The sequence below is a fragment of the Trichoplusia ni genome, chromosome 3 (assembly GCF_003590095.1).
Source record: "Trichoplusia ni isolate ovarian cell line Hi5 chromosome 3, tn1, whole genome shotgun sequence".
Classification (NCBI taxonomy): Eukaryota; Metazoa; Arthropoda; class Insecta; order Lepidoptera; family Noctuidae; genus Trichoplusia; species Trichoplusia ni.
This window is the reverse complement of record NC_039480.1, coordinates 13,238,761-13,258,397: the sequence shown is the minus strand read 5'-3', so window position 1 is coordinate 13,258,397 and position 19,637 is coordinate 13,238,761. Positions and strand designations below refer to the sequence as shown.

Here is a 19,637-nt window from a genome sequence, read left to right as displayed (position 1 = left end):
CTTTCGTAGCCATCGTGATAAGGTCAAAGTTTTTTGCCAAAATAAAGATATAAATAAAATTTGATTGAAACAAAAGTATCCTTGCTAAGTACCGCTCACTATAGCTATTTTTGCACTATTTTTGCTCGCAGCCCTGCGAGAAAATTGGTTTTAAAATGGTGACCAAGGCCCGTTTTTAATCCAAGATTACTTATTCCTTAAGAATTTCATTATTTAATAAAATCACGTTTTCATCAAGATCTGTCCGATGGTTCAGCTGTGAAAAGGGCAACAAACAGAGATACAAAGTTTTCTGTTTCAACATTTCACCAGTTCAAAGTTTCTGTTTCTATAATGTCACCAGGCAGTTTTTTTTGCCTTGCGACCCTGAACTTTGTTAATCCGGCACACAGTTCAATGTTTTTTTTCTTATTAATGTATATGATGTATATATGTATGTGTATATGACTCATTATAAATAATGATTTAACTCATACTAAAAATCCAATAACCCCACTTTATCACTACCAAATTTAAACAAAATTAAATTTCTGCGCTGTTTACGTACAGCAGCATATTGCGGGCAAATGCGATGCAATAATCTGAACAAGACAATCTCTTTTAATATCCTTTTGCTCATGACAGCCATAAGATTTGATATTTATTAAACGTATACAGCTCTATTTTATGCTATTGTGAGAGAGTTACTTGAGTTTTCCCTATGAAAAATCAAGGGAAACCAAAATCGAGGCAGGGAACTTGTATCCCGTGTCGGAAGGATATGCTATATTCTATCAAGTTTATGTCATGAAAGATAATATCATTTTAACAACGAAAACATACCACCGAGAACCACTAACCCAAACTGATGTTTTTTTAATGGATCCAACTGACAGATAAAAAAGCAACTTTTGAATTTGATACAAACAAAATTTTACAAAGTTCCAGAGTGGGTTGACGTAATTGTGTAGCAAATACGTCAGCGTTGATATTCAAGTAACAAGCCAGTTTGTAGCGTAGTCAGTAACATGCTCCCATCTGCCTGACATGTTTGATAAGCCGATGCAGGTATTACGAGCACACCAGAATGTACTGCCAGTATGTTTGTATCAGCAAATGTGCTTGAAAACGGGGAATATAGAAAATGTAAGGGAAAATGATGGCAAGGCGATTTAAAAAAGGTTTTGTTTAAAAAGCTTAAAAATTAAGTTATTTTGTGGAGTATGTCTCAGTAGTACAGTGCAGTATTGCAAAATTTGCTAAAAAACGATACTTAAAAGCTGATTCGAACTGTATGCAGAAGGCAGAGGACTGGGTACTGGGCCGCAATTGGTGATAGTTGGTATTCTGAAGTAATCGATTGAATGATTTCCGTATAGAAAAAAAAAAACTATTTGTGCAAAATATATCATTTTACAAAACATGTTAGATAGGAGCAGCCTACATGCCATTTTAACTTACAATACTATATACATGTAACATCAAGAAAAGTTCTATAAAAAATACATCCGGTGTTATTTGCTCGCTATATGATTACAAGTAGGGGGACTTTATAGAGCCTTGTATTCTTTATGTGGAGCTATACTCATAACTATGAATGACATATCTGAATATATAGTGAGGACATTTGAATCCCAACGCAGTATGCTGAAAATGGTAAAGGCAGGGGATGCAGTATTTTAACTTTGAAATTTTTACTCTTTTTGAATGCGATAAAATTGATATTGTGTTAATTTTAAGACATCATCTGGTACCAATGACTTAGGTCTTAGAAACGATGTAAAAAAAAATTCGATTTTATTTTCACATTTACCGCTGACTTTAATAGTCAAATGCTAGGGAATTCCTAGTGTAGAAAAAAAAAACAAAAAAAAACAGAAAAAATATGTAGGGTAGGAAAACCTTATTCTTTCCCCATAACCCAATTACTTCACATAAGCAGCCACTTTTGAAACCTACTAAATGTGCATAAAATTTCATAAAAATAAGTCAAGCCGTTTCGGAAGTGTAAATTCCTTGAAACATTAAATATACGACCATGTTCTTCATTTCGATAATTTTAATAATTCATTACAAAAGATTCAAATAATATCAATCAAAGAAACATTTTCAATATGGTCAGGATCGCGACAAATTGCAAAATATTTTCACATTTGACCTACACGCGCATCCATCAAAATTCAGACGCCGATGGAAAATGCCCTAAAAAGTTCTATCATTTTTAACGTTGAAAAATGACACTAACGACGTAACGATTGGTGCTCCAATAGGCCGAACAAATATGGAATGACATAATTTTAAAATGTTTCAAAATTTCAAAACATCATTCATTTATAAATTGAAATCGTACCAGACCAGACCCCTCTGATTTATTGGACTTTTGATTATAAAATCTTATTTCATTTAGGTACAACTATAATAAGATAATATTATGTACCAGAAATATAGTACCTGCGGCGACATATTTCTGAGGGTCCGTTGTCTGTCTGTCTAGATCTTTTTTCACTAGGCTAATCTCAGGAACCGTTATAGCTGGAGTTATAACTTTATTTTTTTTTATATCTGTGGCTGCTCTAACAACAAAAAAAATGTTAATCGAGATTAAGCTTCTGGTACACTCTAAACTTTTATGGGTGGCCATTAACTTTATTTCGTTAGATTTTTTGAAAATATTTGTTTTTTTTAGTGGCAACAGCCAAATTAATTTCAAGTTCGTCTATACATATTATATTTTAACGCAAAAAAACTACTGCAAAACTACACCATTCACGTATAAAACACTACTTCTCAAATTTTAATCAAAAGAATCATGAATTTACTTAACAAGCATTTTTATTATTTTGCAAAAGCGAATATCCCTGATATAGAGAGTGAAAGCATGTAGTGGTTAATACAACCACGTCTACACACGATCATTGAAATTTATTATCTCAGTACATGAACATTTCTGCTCATATTTTAATAAGGGGAAGGCTTCGTCGAAATAAAATTTTATCATCTTGGCTTGATTTAAAATTGTGATTAAGAATGTGGTTCGAATTTTGAGCAAGTTAATGTAATAATAAAGTAAAAATAATAATGTAGGTAATATTCCACAACTTTCAGACAACGCCATTTACCCTCAAACCAAGCAAAGAGTACCTGTCGTCTTACAAAAGCAGCCCAGTTCATGTATCTAATGACTAGAACACGTTCATGATAAAAAAATAGGTAGTATTTATGAGATTTGAATAAATATTATGATGCAATTCGTAGTTTTTTAGAAACACAGCACTGTTGCGAGCGCGGTCCGAGCCTTGTAACAATGGTGAGGGGCGCGGGCGGCGGCGTTTTTATCATTTTTGAGAGTTTTTCAGATTTCTCATTATTTATTTTAATTCAATTCCAAAAATATGCGTGATTTACAAGACTTTTACCTTAGTCTCGTATAGATGGAAAAAGCACTTGCAATTTAATAGTACAACCAGTTCTTATGTAGATAAATATAATATATTAACAGGATGACTGTGTGCTATGTGCATGGAAGGTTATTCAGATGTGCGATAATATATTACACTCACAAACAAGCTCTGGAGTACAGGCAGGTCGTACAGGCGTCAGGTAGATTCATGTTCAAAGCAATCAAGTACCTGACAGTATTCGCGCCCTTTATTCCGTGAAATATTGGATGAAATAAGTAAGTATAGGTGATGATTTTAAGTATTAGACTATAGCGATTCAACTATTTTTAGTTTTACTTCCATAATATGTTATGCTTATATGCTATTTTTTTTTATCCTAGTTAGCGAAAAATTATGTTTCTTTGATCGTGTCAATCCAGGGGTCTACTACGATGTTTTTAAATAAATTGATTGTAGTTATAAAAAAAAACAACTTTATAAAATCGGAAAGTGGCAGTTCGCCTTGAAATCTGCAGTTATTTAAATTTAAGAGTTAATAAGCCTCGTGAGCACTACTTGAAAAGAATAAAGGATAAAAAATTTAATTACAAAATTTCATGAAAAATATGTCTATCGTCCTATGACAGAACTTTTAACAAAATTTTAAATATTGGCCGATTACACTTCAACCCGCGCATCAATAATTGCCCACATAATTCCTCATCGACTATCTATGAAAAACAGGTGTGTTCCGGTCGGTAAGTTCCCAAAGATTCACGTTTATTTGCATAAACATGTATCACTATTCCATGCGTCAGGTATTTAAGGTCCCTGACAATTAATCGGCGGTAATGTATTACTAAATGTTACTTGTAAGCTCCTAACAATTTATACAATGTTATAATCTTTACGGGGCACATAAATTCTAAACGTGGTTTTAAGGACTTAGGTAATTTTGTAACTCGGTAATGTTTAAGTAAGTACATACGTAGGTATTTGTGTAATTTTAAATAGGGAGTGGATAACTAAAAAATACTTTCAGTGAAATATTTGTGGTGATTTTAAGAATTCTATTCGCATAAGATTAAAATGGATTTACGGTGAAGCTGTGGTACAATAAATTTGAGAATGTTAACCCACAAATTTATCTGTCACGACACCGATTTATTTATCTTTAGCCTACTTGTACGGAACTCCCTGTACTGCAAGTTTTTATTTGACCAGTTTTTTATTCCTGATTTGGTCTCTGTAGTAAAAATTTACACAGGCTTTGATAGTTACACCGGACCTACCTAAGACTCATGACTTTAACGTTACAACAAGTACTGTATTTTTAATTTTGTTTATATTATAGTGTTTTTTTATCTGACTCTCTTGGGCAAATTCATCATTTTCTGAAATGAGAAAATTTTGCTATATTAAAACTTTAATCGAGAACTATTTATGCCGGTGACATAGCAGAACATAAAAAATACATCACAATGATATTTCTAACAAACACCCTCTGTTGTTTTTTTAAGAACACTTCCTCCCCTGTACCCTGATACTATCTAAAAATCTGCTAACAGCATCACAAAAGTTATTGATCGTAAATATCGCGCGCCGTCCGACACATTACTCATATTACTCTGGCACGTAACACAGGGTACAGGGGACAGTGTGAAGGGTGCCTTTAGTCCAAGACAGGGTGAAACGCTTCTGCTTGTACCGGAAAAAGGAAATGAGATGGCGCTCTTCCGACGATTAGAGAAAATCTTGAAGGCGCTTTTCGTGACAGAAATAGTGAATTACAGTGTAGAAATCATTAAAATGTAAGTTTTGGAAGCAAAAGGCTTTATTTCCAGTTTAAATGGAGAAAATTCTTACAAAAAGTTCTTGTAGGAAATATTTTTTTTCTTTCAGAGAAAACACAATGGCCGTCGGCTTTGTGTATGATTGTACCAGAAACTACGAAACCTTCCCTAACAGAGGTAAAATCCGTTTCTGTGATAATAGTATTATTGGAGTTAAATGATTTCAATAATAGCAAAAAATAACAAAATAAAATAAAAATCTTATAATATAGCACCGTTTAGCCGACACCTGTTTCCTACTCCCCTGATGAGGGTAATTTGCATCTACCAGCCTTTTCCGCATCCTTGTATAATGCTGGGCATGTACGAGATATAACGCAGTCACGTTTTGTTAAATGTTATTTTTTACGAACATTTATGGCGTACATAAATATTTGTCCCTTCATTAAACCTCCCGACTGTGCTAGTAACATTATTGCAGTTATGTACGAGTATGCGTGATAAGTCCACTACACGGTGTAAAGGGGCGTCTCTCTTACAAACATGCAAAAATATTCCTTAAAGAGGTGACAATTACTTGATTGGGACTTCCTGATTAGTCTCTCCAAAAATAAAAAAAAAACTGGTGAAGTGGGAGTCGATGACTCAGGATTCCGGATAGGCAAAACGATGAGTAGCAAATAAATTTGAGTGTCAAACTTGTTTGTCATCACCAATAAAGTTATGGCCGTAAACACTTTGATGAAGATCTACCTTTATTTTTTAGCTTTTATTGTTTGCAATACATCGGCGTTAAAAATTTCAAATGTCCTGAGATTCAGTGCTTGAAATACAGGCTGGTACAGACCGCCAGATAGACAGGAAGACGGTAGTAGTAATGGAGTTCCGTTTATACGCTACAGACAAAGACCTACGTACAGAAGCTTACCGTATATACCATATTCCAGATTATGCATACATGCCTTTCAAATTTGTACTGATAGTGTAAAACCTTAAGATACATTATTGAATAACAGTCAAATCTGCAGCAAGATTGCAATGTTACAACTTTAACGTAAGTATCTATAGACGCTTAAAAACTTACGCATGATACAATCGCATGAAGTTCAAAGTAACAATACTAATTTAAAGTCCCATTACAAGATTGTAAGATGTTGTTTATTTCAAGTTTCTTAAAGGTTATTGAGACCGTTATCGCGAGAAAAGTTTTGGAGGGCCACGGTGAACGATTCCCATATTATTTGTGATAGCGGTGCCGCGAAATTATCCGTGTTTTATAAGTTTTTGTCACATTTTATGGAGTCTTTAATTTTGTAATAAACAATCTGATCCAGCGAACTGATGGATGCATCGGATGGGTGAATCGGAACTATCCAGGGTGTCAGTAGACAGAATACAAAAAAGAAACACTCTTTAAATCTCTTTAAAGCGGAGTTCGGCGACACACACACACACGTTGAGTAGAAGTATGTTGGTATATAATTAAGTATTTATATTAATGAGTTCATTACCTGTCCGTAAACTAATGTGTCATTCTTTTTTTATTGATTAGAAGAATATCTTTACGGAGTTAAGATGCTATCGAAAACAACTGCCTAATCTAAATTGGGATTTAAAGTATTTTTTAAATCATACTGGTTAAATGAAAACTAATGTCTATACCTCTCTCAACGAACAAATTCTGACAATAAGCAAATGAATTTTGGTTAAATAATTTAGAATTTGTTTGTCTTGTTATGATAGTAGAACGTATACCTACGTAAAGCAAGTTTATAACAATTTTATTGTAAATAACCGATTTTCTCAAATTTCGTTCAAAACTTTTTAAATTGTTTTTTTTTACAAGTTTTGACGCCGAATGTGTATGAGAAAATTCTCCGGCTTTAAAAATATTATGCAGTAACGCGGGTACTGTTTTAATAAAATTTCACAGTTTACTTGTATGTTATTGAAATATTTGAAATTTCTCTGTGAATGCGATCCCCAGCAGCCTTGTTGCTTTGTGCTCGGACAAACGCATATTTCATGGATATTACACGCCCGAGGGCGGTTTTCTATAGACCAGAACGTAGCAAATATCGTACTGATATTTTTACTTATGCAACTAACGTGACGATTATTTTATTTAACATCACAACATATTTTACTATTTTTATTACATTTTTTTTTCGGAATATTTGATCTAGGTAGAGTAACTTGATGTTAATAAAAATTAGTGTGAAAAACAATATGCTTTTGAACATTTTTACTTTTTAAGTTTTCTTGAAACACAATAATATCTTTTTCATATTACATACCGATATAACTCGCTACTATGGCACAAACAATAGTATCCTAACAAAGACCTTCTAACAGAAACTAATGAACACAGAAAACGCACACAGACTCAGCCGTTTCCATCACATCAGATAGAAGAGCCTTTATGTGCATGTCAAACAAAACAAGTGAATTGCTCAACATACACGGCATTGTACGGCAGTAAGGCAAAGGTGCCTCTCTGTACTAAAGGAGCAATGTAAGACCCCTTAACTTGAAAATACCTTTGTGATGGAACTCGAATTACCTGGCTTTGCGTTCAATAAAAGGAAAGTATTTTTTATATAAAATTGTTCAACGATGTTCTGTTGTTTTTCTTTCAATTATTACCTGTAACGGTAACGACTCAGGCAATTTTTTTCATAAGTAAGTATCCTTCATGGCTTTATACGTATGTCTATCAATGAAACGATTTTATTGGCTGTCGCTTCTGCAAGTATTTAATAAGATAATATATATATTTTTAATAATAACAAAACTAGCTTGTAAATCTCCCAAAGTTAGGCAAAGGTCTAAGAAATAAAGAGTTTTAATAACCATGTTCAAAAACTACTTTAAAAAATATAATCAAAGTTTGTTACTAAATGTTCCATGATTAAAAACTGCTTTAAGGCGACTCTACAATTTAATATAAAACTCACAAATTGCATTTCATAAAATTCGAGAGAGTAGCTGCAAAGCGTTTATTATATTATCCTATGTCTTGCAGTGTAAACAGAGATCCGAGTTTAATCAATTTACAAAATGTTTGGACTCGCGTTCAGCGTTTATACGTTTCCCACTCAACGTAATAGATGGCGCTAGTCGTGTCACTTTAGATTATGACGCGAGATGTAAGATAAACATGGATGTGTTGAAAGCAGCCAACTTAAAACGTTAGTAATTTTTTAGACGGTTTTTTTTTGATCTAGTGACAGTTTTTGGGCAAAGGCTGGAATTTTATATTAGTTTTTAAAATACAAGTGACTCTATCTGCCAACCCCAGAATGTGTTGGAAAAGAATAAATTGCAATTTAATTAATATAACACATAGTGAAATTGTGGAGTGGTACACGTATATGCCCGTCTTCATAGCATTATAAATAAACGTTTTTGTGTCAGTAATTTATTTTAAACGTTAACGTTACGTACGTTAATGTCATCGTAGTTTCAGAAATTTATTTAGACAAACATTTATTAAAATCCCACTAATGAAAGTTTCGGATACACGAAACAAAAGTTTCCGCATTCTGAATAAACTGCACTTAATTCAAAATAGGTACCTGGCATATAGAACCGGCACAACATTCATTCTAAAAGGTGCAAAGTTTATTCAAACAAAATGTGTTTCTAAGACATCTGCAAGTGACTCAGAATGTTGACGCATATAGAGTCTAGTAAACTCAAGTTTGCACACTATTTCACTCTTCGGAGGATCGCAAGGAAATGATAAAAGGAATAGAAAGGTAAGGAGAGGTAAAGGCAGCTGTGGTAAAGATAAATAGTACGTATCAGCATCCTATCATACAAGGTGTAAGGTTTGACGTTTTCGGAGCACGGAGGTTATGTGTCTTGTAACATATTGGTTTTATCGGGAAGCTAGAGGGTGTTAGTAAAATGAATTATGTGCTGTCGTGTCTCCCGATGTAATATAGTTAAAAGGTTTATCTGAAGTTATATAAGTTTATCAATTTTAATACAGGTATGTTATTATATTGTTGCTATGCTGGTTGATTACTGGTGCATGGTTGGTCATTAACCTTTCTTAAATAAAAAAACTTTTTTCATACTGATTCTAAATGAAAAGTATTAGGAAAATAAATGCAACCATCAAAAATGTCAATTAAAATTTATCGGTTTGTAATAAGGCAGTGTAAAATATACATGTATGTACTTCGTAATTGTGAAGTTCAAAGACAATCAATGTAGAGTACCGAAAACAAAATTAAACTTAAACAAAACCTCAAAAAACAAAAAAAACCGTCAAAAACCTATAACAAACCGCTTCAATTTCTAAACTGTTAAAACCTAACTGCTGAAAACCTAGTCTAGCACTCCTTATCATCATATGTTTCAGTCGGCAGAGGAAATCGGTTTCCGGGAGCCAGTGGTGCGAACTACTAACCTGGTTTACGTGCATGTGGCCTTATTAGATATTCCCTTTTTAAATGTACCGCAAACTTTACCACCGCTACCTTTTACTTTACATAGCTTTGCAAGATTTCAACTCTATATTTACGTAGGCAAACGTAGAGTCGAAATCTGACAAGTGCTTTGAGGATCTTGATGTTCAAAAATAACCTACTTGCTAAGTGTGTATTTGTAATTAAAGTATTTTTTTGGAATATGGGCCATCTATATTCAATTTAGTACCCACGTTATGAAAGAGTTCAAATTCGTACAACATTGCTGATTTTTTCTAAGTAGCGTAGCGTATTAGTCAACCTTAATAAAAGAACAAAACCGACCTTGTGCTAGTCGACTCCCAACAATCAGAGTTCCGAACAAATTTTAGGTAAGGTCAAACCATATTTAACAAAAATTTTAATACTAATTAGCAACAAAAACATCGTCTATAAATATTTCAACTGTCCAACTAATTTATCCATTGAGTGCGGTTTGCCTTAACTACTAACTCTAAAAATACGTCATTAACTTCTGTTCTTTTTTTATCAAAACTAAAAACTATATGTACAAGAAATGCAAGGTAACAAAAAAGTATCATCCAATTTTTTCTACCAACAGAAAGCTGGTACACCGAAAATTGTCACACTTTCCCCATTCTATCTTAAATCTTGCTGGAAAACGCATACGCAAGATAATTAAGATAAAGCCGGCTAAAGATTTATGTGGCACAGATAGGTCAGTTAATTATCTCTGATTACATTGTAAGTAGTACTGATCGGGGTGTAGCGAAACGTGAACCATTTTACCAAGATATAGGAATTCTAAGATAGTAATGGTTAAATGATGTTTCTTGTAACTATCTGTGTAAGTTATAAAAAAAAATCTGTTCCTAGCGGGAGTGCAAGTAATGAGTAGTTTTAACAAAACATACATTTTATAATTGTTTTGTATAATAGATTTACAGTAGGTACAGTATACTTCTAGAAAACTCAGCATTGTATCAACCTTTCGTAAAACACGGTTGGTAATATTAAAAAAAAAACATTGTTATTTTTGATCCGGATCTGAAAATTACATCTTAACTTAGTTATTAACTTAGTTATTAAGTACTTAATACTATTTATTAGAGAAAATGTTGTTGAAAGATAGTGTAAGCCGATAATATGATGATATGAACCGAAATAAATGAAAGACAAAGTATTTTTGTCATAAGATATTGTTATTGTGAGATGTCTCTCATTCAACATTCCTAAAGTGCCCGAAGGTTTGAGTGCATGTAATTGACTGGGCTATAATCAGTAAACCACACACTTAAAACAAACGAAGCGAAAAAAACTAATGGAGTCGAAAAAAGGGCCTTTTTCGACCTTTCCTATGCTTACTTAAGATATGATATAAACAAAAGGAATAAACATACACATAAGGAAACATAATTATCTAAAACCTGACGATTTTAGTCACCCATTACTCATCCAGACTATCTCTTAATTGGTGAGCTAAATAAAAAAACTGTACAAAAATAATATAAAACCAAATAGACAACAAGAGAGGTCAAGTCCAGGATTGGGATGACCAGAAGATTGAATTTTAGACCATAATGATATTAGAGACAGGTACAAGATCAAAGAAACCCTTAAAAGAGAGTCTCTACTCAAGCGAATAATTACTAGACGTATATACTTATATGATAGTTCACGAGTAAAAAAATATAGAGGACCAAACAACTGACGCACTTCTAAAGCCAATACCTCAAAAGAGTAAAATGACACGAAATATCATCAAATGTCGCGCTGAAGTTAACAAACACTGACGTAACAAACGAATTACTTATCTCAAGGGGAAAGATAGAGACCTTCAAAACAAGAACAAGAGAACCTACCTGCTGACAAATATTCATTACATGTTTAAAGCCTTTGATAAAACAACCTAAATTGTGAAAGACAGTCATTCTTTTTGTAGAGTTGAATTGGTTTTTTAAATTAAATATTTAAATTGTTTTTGTTTATTAAAAAGGAATACCTTATTGTAATTGCTATGTAATATATATAAAAGTAGTATTATTTCATAACCCTAAGTTAAGAAAAAACTTCTTAAAAAAACATAAAAATTACGAAAATACGTATATTATTTTAAAGACAATTTTAAATTGTTTAAGGATACCTAGTAAAAATGCGAAATTTACGCTAATTTCTTTAAAATCGTTCTCATTTTTGATATAATTAAAGGTACACGTTGAAAGGCAGAAAACTAAACCGAAAATTTACAAAAAAATAATGTTTTGAGTAGTTTTCTACCGAAGTATAATGCACTGTTTAAATCAGCATAAACATATTTTCATTACGACTTCCTGTAGTCGTAAAATAAAACATAATCCAATATTTGCATTTTACTATATCGGAAAACATAAAAAAAATCCATTCCATTAATTTTAATTAATGACCGGTAAGCGCTTAAAATGTTAAAAAAACTATACTTACCATGTAACAATCACAGATGTAAACCAAATTAACTTAGCGTTAATCCTTAAACTAATTCACAAATTCACGTACATAATTATCACTTGAAGTGTTCACCACAAAAGTTAAAGTCACTTCACAATGTAACCTCAATATTCGTAGTACGCTCAAACCTTCCGCTACGCCGCTACGAGACGCTCTACGCCGACACGTGCGATCCCCGTAGCCGAGTAGATAAACTGGAGTACAGTGGCTACGAACTACAGTTCCGAAGTTTGCCGAGTATCGCCGAGCGTTACCGACACTTTGTAAGCCGTGATTGATATCAAATGAAATGTGAAGAATGAGTAGTTCTGGAGAGGCTCTTTGTTTTTAAAGATTTCACTTTCTCCTACGGGCGTGCGGTGACACTACTACCTCATATTATTATACTACGATGATATTTTTTTGTGCTCGACAAAGATGATTATTAAATATAGTATTTAACTTAAAATAAATAACTTAGGTGATAAATTCATTTCCACATAAACTTAAAATCGATATTTTCATCTGTTTATATTGTTGTAAATATGTGTTGTAGAGTGGTCGTTAAAAAATGTTCAGAGGGGGTTAACATTAATTTGGTTTGATTAATTATTATCTCTGTAACATGTTAAGTAATTAGATTCACATGTGATTCCGGATTATCACTAAGATTTGATTGCTGTTTGGTTAATGATGATTTATTATTAATAATATATAGCTTTTGATTCCTCTTTGAAAAAGAGCTATTTGACCAACTTGGAGACATACAGACAGCTTTGCTTGATTTTTATTACCTTCCGCGTTTAAATAAAAACTACTTTCTTGAAAAAACGTTCTAAACAGTAATGGTCTAACCACAAAATTACTATCAGGCAATAAGATTGTGTAAAAGGCAATTTATTTTTATCGGACCATGCAAATCTGCGTAGGTACTTCTTTTTGAGTGCTTGGAACAGATATGAAAAAAATGAATGGGGCCTATTTCAACGTTTTTTTTAAATTAACAAAAATATTACTTAATATACTCAAAAGCTACAGATTGTACACACAATGTTCGTGTGTTCATATCGCTTGATGAGTCAGTAACTACAGACTCATTCGTTTGATTGTAATGCGATTTTGATGGCAATGATACGACGATTTCAGATTCATTTCAAAGTTTGTGGTAATTTCCTAGAATTATTATTGTTGTAATTACATCATGAGATGTTGACTAAGCTGGTAATTGAATTAAGTGTTGAACCGGTCAAGTGCGAGTCGGACTCGCGTCACTAAAGGTGTCAGACAGGGTTTAAAAAAGCAGATCAGTTGGTTTACAAATTACTTCATTTAAATACCAGCTGTGACAATATCTCAGACGTTAACTTATTTATCATTCAACTAATTTAATATCATAACACCCCTTGCTTAACTTGGACATTAATCTCCAACTATCTAGTTTTCACCGTTCATGAGATGCAGCCTGTTGACAGAGGGACAGACAGACAGCGGTGCCTCAGGATTCTGCTTTTACCACAGAATCCTAGAAATCAAAGAAGCAGAAAAAAACAAAACATATTTTTCCACAACAGCGAAAGGCTACCACTTCCTATTCACCTAAGTGCGTGTTGTACAAAAAATACAAGCAATTTAACTTGAATGTATGTCAATCAATCACGCTTTAGTGGCTGAACGGATTAAGATGGAATTTAGAACACAAGTAAACCATTACGTCGATTGAAAGAAGTACGTACAAGACGATGTATATAGGCTTATAAAATAAATTAACAGCCGCAAGAACGACGCATAGCAGGCGCATAGTAAAATGTTGAGTTAACAGTCTTTTTTAAAATCAAGTCAAATTTAAATAATCCTTAGAAGCCATAACAACAGTACTCACTAAAAGCATTGTTCAATAAGGGTAGTAAGTATGTGCCAGTATTTTATACCAATACGAAATTAATTCTTGCAAAAATGATTGTTTATCAATTGCTGTTCCGTTGGTTATCAATCAAAATAATCTTATTGTTGAAATGAAACTACTTTACGGATTTAATTTTTGATTTTAGTTCCCGACGTTTCGACACCTTTGCAGGGGCCTAGCCAACATACATGCCTTTCGTATAGAATAGATTTCTACAAACGTTAACGCCACGGCGTTTGAAACGATAGATAGAATAAGTAGCTAGCCAAATTACATTGGCGAAGACGATCGCTCATTCTATAATCAATGTAGAAAAAACTTAATTTTTGTCTATGGTCAGCGTTTTCAAAAACGTCAAATGAACGTCAGGCAGGTTCGTGACGTTAGTTCGTAATAAAATTTTTAGCGGGTGAAACTTATTTGAATGTAAGTATAAGAATATTGCAGTTTGAGTTTTATACTCGGTAAAAAAGTATGCTACAAGTTCATTTTACTATTATAATATGAAAGTGAAGAATATGTTTACGAAAAATATGCTTATAGGACACGATTGGTTTAAAAAGTATAGTAATACGTGGGTATTTTATGAACAGACATTATTTTTATTTGAGTTTTTCCTTTTAGTTTATTATCGTAACAGTAACATGGAGTCCAGAGCTCGAGCAAGCCCTGAACAGTTTTCAGCGATCCTGGAATTTATGGAAAGGTACGTTTTTTTTATAAAAATGTAGGTAGTTATATATATTCATTTGTTGCTTTAATTTGACCTTTTACCTATCAAAAGATCCCTTATTTCTCTTAATTTCTTAATAACCATTCTAGCCACGGTGACATATCATGGCCCCAACAGGGTCCTCAAGGCCGAATAAAGGCAGACCGCTTGTGGCATGAACTTGTTCAGTCGTTAAACTCCATGGGTGGAGGAGTAGTTAAGCCATTGGACAAATGGAAAAAAGTAAGACACAACCAGTTTACTCAAATCGAATATAATAAACACAATAGTAAAATTCACTAAAAAATACAACGCAGGTATGGGCGGACTGGAAAACCAAAACTAAGAAAAAGGCGTTGACTATGAGACGCGAGGCTTCTGGTACTGGTGGTGGTCCCAGCAGCCGGCTAACCCTTACCCCTTTAGAGGATAGGGTGCTAGGGATAATGGGGTTAACTGCTGTTGTTGGTCAACCAGGAATAGATGAGAGAGGATTTGACGTAAGTTCAGTCTTTGGTCTTTGCTTATTTCAAAACTTAATTTTTAAATGTAATTTGCAACAAAAGTCCTTGAACAAAATTATTCAAATTAACAATACACCAAAATCTGCCATAAGTAGCTGTCAAGACTACAGTACAAAATAAGTGTGACATGAGACATTTACAAAAGTCGCCGAATATAGCTATTTCAATAATTCCTTAACATTAATAACTGTTAAAGTTACTGAGTAAAAATGTACTTTGAATGTTGAGTGTGTTAATCATATAAACTTATGAAAATTAGTCAAAAAAGTTTTGTGGGAAGTATATGTATACTTTGATTTTGGTTTTTTTTTTATTTTGTCACATACAATTACTTGTCACATACAATTAATATCAACTTGAACTACAAGTTATAACCTAGCTACTACTAAACTAACTCATGGTTGAAATATCTTTTTGATAAAAAAATAACTTTTCTTAAATTATACAACATGTTAACAAAATAATGCAAAACCTTTGTGATGTTCATCATCAGTTATATAAAATGACAAATAAAACAAATAATAAATGATTGTGAAACATTATTTTTCTTCTACCATCAATTATTTATTTTCCACTAATCACTTAAAAATAAATCGTTCAGAAATCATGAATATTATATTAGGTACTTATTTTAAAATATTAATTATTTATTTTCAATATGTATGTATGTATAATATTATTATTAATAAAATAATATTTTATTTTGTTTTTTACTGTTCTACAATTCACAACATTTAATAATTAAGATTATAATATGTTCAGCAATGATATTAATGTTTAACAGTTAATGATTTAACTCTTTTCACTGACTTCTGTAGTTCTGTTATAACAAGTTATTTTTGTAGTTCACTTTGATTATTAATTTATGGTAAATAATAATTTGATGTGATTTAATTTTATGGTTGCAATATTTTATTGAATTTATGATTGAATTTTTTTTATAACTGTCATATAATTAAAATAGATTTGACATTGTTTCTGCGTATATTATATTCAATGGTGCATGCCTTAACTTAATTTATGTTATATGAAACTATTAACATGCCGGATACGACAGAATATTTGGACGTTTTAGCAATATAAAACCAATTTTAACAATATTCTGACAAATAAATTTATTATTATTCTAATGATTAGGAACTAATGGAAACAAATTATATTCATGAACATCTGTTGCTGACTGTACTACTGCTTATATCCTTTTCATTATTTTTATATATTTTCTAGGCCCCACCATCTACTGACACTCTAATGCCAGCAACTGGAGAAGCAGTGCAAAATAATATGTCCACTCAAGGTGCAGGTTATTTTGATCAGATATTTATATAAGATAGGGTAAATACCTAAATACCTTTATTATAAAAAAAATAATGAATTACAGATTCATCTCCATCTGTAGCCCCTTTGTCGCTACCTCAGCCCTCATTTGAATTTATCTTTGGTCCAACACAAGTACCCAATGGTAGTGGAGCCCGGGCTGAACCAGCGCCTTCTATACCGCCTACGACTTCGCCTCCTGTGACTGCGTCCGTGGAGCCCCGCGGCGTCGAAGACGTCCAGCCGGCCATTCTCCCGCATCATCTCTCGCAACATCCACTCCTCATCGCCGTGGAGTATTTCGGGCGCGCACTCGCCGGATTCAAACGCCGTTCGAACGAGCCACAAGCGAGTTTGTGGCTATTGAACAACGTCGGCTACAACTGGAAGAGTCCCGTGAGGAGAAGCATCACCACAGGGAGATGGAAAGGCTGCGGTTGGAATCAAGGAGGTTGGATATACAGGAAAGCATGATCAATATTTAAGCAGTTGTCGAGTAGTGTGACCATTTAACCATGTACTGCCACTTCTTACTAGGTCGTCGTCACTACCTTCTACTGAAATTATTTCTGATGTTTAATAGTGGCATTTAGTCCATTGAATATTATATTTTTAAATATTTTTTATGTGTAGTGGTGTCATTTAATGCTAAACCAATTTTGTAGGGCTGCCACCTTGTTCCAGCCGCCATCTAGGAAATATTCTATCTCTTATCTATTTCATCATCATCCATCATCATTTTTCTACTATTATAAGAGAACTGTAGTATCATGTATGGGCTACTCTATTACGAACGATGGATTTGTAATACTGGATCCAGCTACTGGATGCTTACTCTTTTTCACTGTTTTTTAAGATTTTTTTTTTGTCTGTTTTAATCGTCGTCACTACCTTCTACTGAAATTATTTCTGATGTTTAATAGTGGCATTTAGTCCATTGAAATATTATATTTTTAAATATATTTTTATGTGTAGTGGTGTCAGTTTAATGCTAAAACCAATTTTGTAGGGCTGCCACCCTTGTTCCACGCCCGCCATCTAGGAAATATTCTATCTCTTATACTATTTCATCATCATCCATCATCAATCTCAGTTCTATCCTACTACTATTATAAAGACGAAACTTTGTAAGTATGGATGTATGGATGTTTCTTACTCTTTCACGTAAAAACTACTGAATGGATTTGAATGAATTTTGGTATAGAGTTAGCTGACACCCTGGATTAACACATAGGCTACGCTTTATTACGAGAAAATATCTTATTTCCTAATCACGCGGACGAAGTCGCGGGTAACAGCTAGTCATAATATAAGTGTAGTAATAAGTGTTTTTTTAAATGAGAAACCAGACTGGAGATTTTAAGTTTTATATTTTTGATATGTATAATTTGTTGTTTTTTAATAGTTTATAGCCTAAATATTACATTACTTGTACAATTTTTTTTTTCTTTATCTTTACCGTACTACTGCCTAATATGTCTCACACAGCTGTAAGTTGTAAAAAATAAATAAAGAAGACAGCAATAAAATACAGGTTTTGTTATTTATATAATTTACTAAAAATAATGAGAAAAATTGTCAAAAATTATCAAATCCTGCTTAACAAACAATTGAGTACAGCTCTCCCTTGCAGTAACTCATTATGGCTTTGGCTGCCTACAGAAGCAGTAGATGCTGGATCTAGTGGCGAAAAATGATCCCCATCATCATGTACTGCAGAGAGGTCTTGAGGAATTCCAGCCTTTAAGATTAAATTGTGTAATACACAACAAGCCATGGTTATTTTGCTTGCCACAAATGGGTCATAATGTAAAACCCTGTCCTTAAGAAGGTATCGCCAGCGGGCTTTCAATAATCCGAAACACCGCTCTATACAGTTTCTGGCTTGCACATGTCTTTGGGTATAATTTTCTTCTCTTGAACCTTGGGCCGCATTGAGGATAGGAGTCATTAGCCATGGACGTAGAGGATAGCCAGAATCACCTGAGAAATACATTGTGTTGACTAAAAAGGATAAAATGTATAGTTAACGGTGATACACACACAGACAATCACAACAACACACAAACCTATTGTAACTTAGTCCAATGTAAATTACTTTTAGATTTATATTTTATTATAATTCTACTATTGTTTTAAAATATAACTTTATTGTATTTTTAAAATTTTGATCTCATAATACTATAAGTTATAAATTAAGCTACTTCACATTTTGTTATAAATAAGATGTAATATAATACATACTGATATAAACGATATTGTCTCCTCGGAGGGTAGCCTGGTGATCTGTAACACAGGTCTTACCTATCTCAGACACCAGTCTCCATTTTAGTACAAAAATAAGTATTGTAACATTGTGTGATGATGAGAAAATAAACATTTTTATTATTATTATATTATTATATTATTATATACTTTTGTAAAACATACCTAATAACCATGCTTGTTCATTATTTTCATGAAGTTCACGCATATATGACTCAACAATACTGGATGACCATATATGTGAGTCATGCGTGGATCCACCAAATTTTGCATTCACATTAGTTATTGTGAGATTACTATCACATATCTGAAGAACACGAAAAAACGAATAATTACTATAATAATTGGGGTTGTGGAAAAAAAAATACACATTTTTTAAACTGAATTAAATTTATTAATAATTGTGTAACGTGAAAAAACGTAAGAATGTTTTTTACTGAATTACGAGCGATTAAAAATTTATAAAATTATATGATACATCAGGTGACTGCGAACGCACCACGAGTGGCCACCATACTTGTGACGTCTTAATGTTTATTTTATTTTTTTATTTATTTACTTCACTAACTTAAAACTATCTTTACCGGTAAGTATCAAAGGCGACAGTAAAAGTAACATGATGAAACAATAATATCTATACAAAAATTTAAAATTATACCTACATGTTAAAATATATTATGCTATAGTAACATAGAGATATATTATAGTAATTAGATGTAGCTTGACAATTCGATGGCAGCAAAGTAGAAACGGACATCTACAAAATCGCAACTTTACAGGAGAGCAGATTTAGTTTAAAAGCGTGGTTATTTTGCGATTTATGAACCGATTAACCTGAAATTTTCTATGATGCTTTAAATAA

At 32.8% G+C, this 19,637-nt stretch overlaps 2 protein-coding genes and 1 long non-coding RNA gene across 6 annotated transcripts in view; 1 reads left to right on the top strand and 2 right to left on the bottom strand.

Annotated features, from left to right (window-relative positions):
* Positions 1–19,637, bottom strand: part of LOC113491997 (voltage-dependent calcium channel gamma-4 subunit) — a 68,256-nt gene that overhangs the window by 20,727 nt on the left and 27,892 nt on the right. The window contains exon 1 of one of the 2 annotated variants that reach the window (XM_026869251.1): positions 12,052–12,414. The exons of the other annotated variant lie outside the window; for it this stretch is intronic. The gene's annotated coding sequence lies outside the window, so the exon portion shown is untranslated. Of the gene's footprint in view, positions 1–12,051; positions 12,415–19,637 lie in introns of those variants that run through there. 2 annotated transcript variants of the gene reach the window in all.
* LOC113491998 lies at positions 14,287–16,635 on the top strand. Of its 3 annotated transcripts, none has more exons than XM_026869254.1 (4): positions 14,287–14,663; positions 14,780–14,912; positions 14,987–15,169; positions 16,421–16,635. In XM_026869254.1, exons 1-4 carry the CDS (start codon positions 14,461–14,463, stop codon positions 16,520–16,522), a joined length of 621 nt encoding a protein of 206 aa, XP_026725055.1. In that variant the 5' UTR covers positions 14,287–14,460; the 3' UTR covers positions 16,523–16,635. The 3 variants fall into 3 exon arrangements, with proteins under 3 accessions (XP_026725055.1, XP_026725056.1, XP_026725053.1); XM_026869255.1 differs by lacking the exon at positions 16,421–16,635 and having other exon boundaries at positions 14,287–14,383; positions 14,582–14,663; positions 14,987–15,733; XM_026869252.1 differs by lacking the exon at positions 16,421–16,635 and having other exon boundaries at positions 14,987–15,733.
* Positions 17,920–19,451, bottom strand: LOC113491999. Its single transcript, XR_003400470.1, has 3 exons — positions 19,438–19,451; positions 18,941–19,082; positions 17,920–18,493 (listed from the first exon to the last, which is right to left on the bottom strand). It is a non-coding gene; the product is annotated as an uncharacterized LOC113491999 (long non-coding RNA).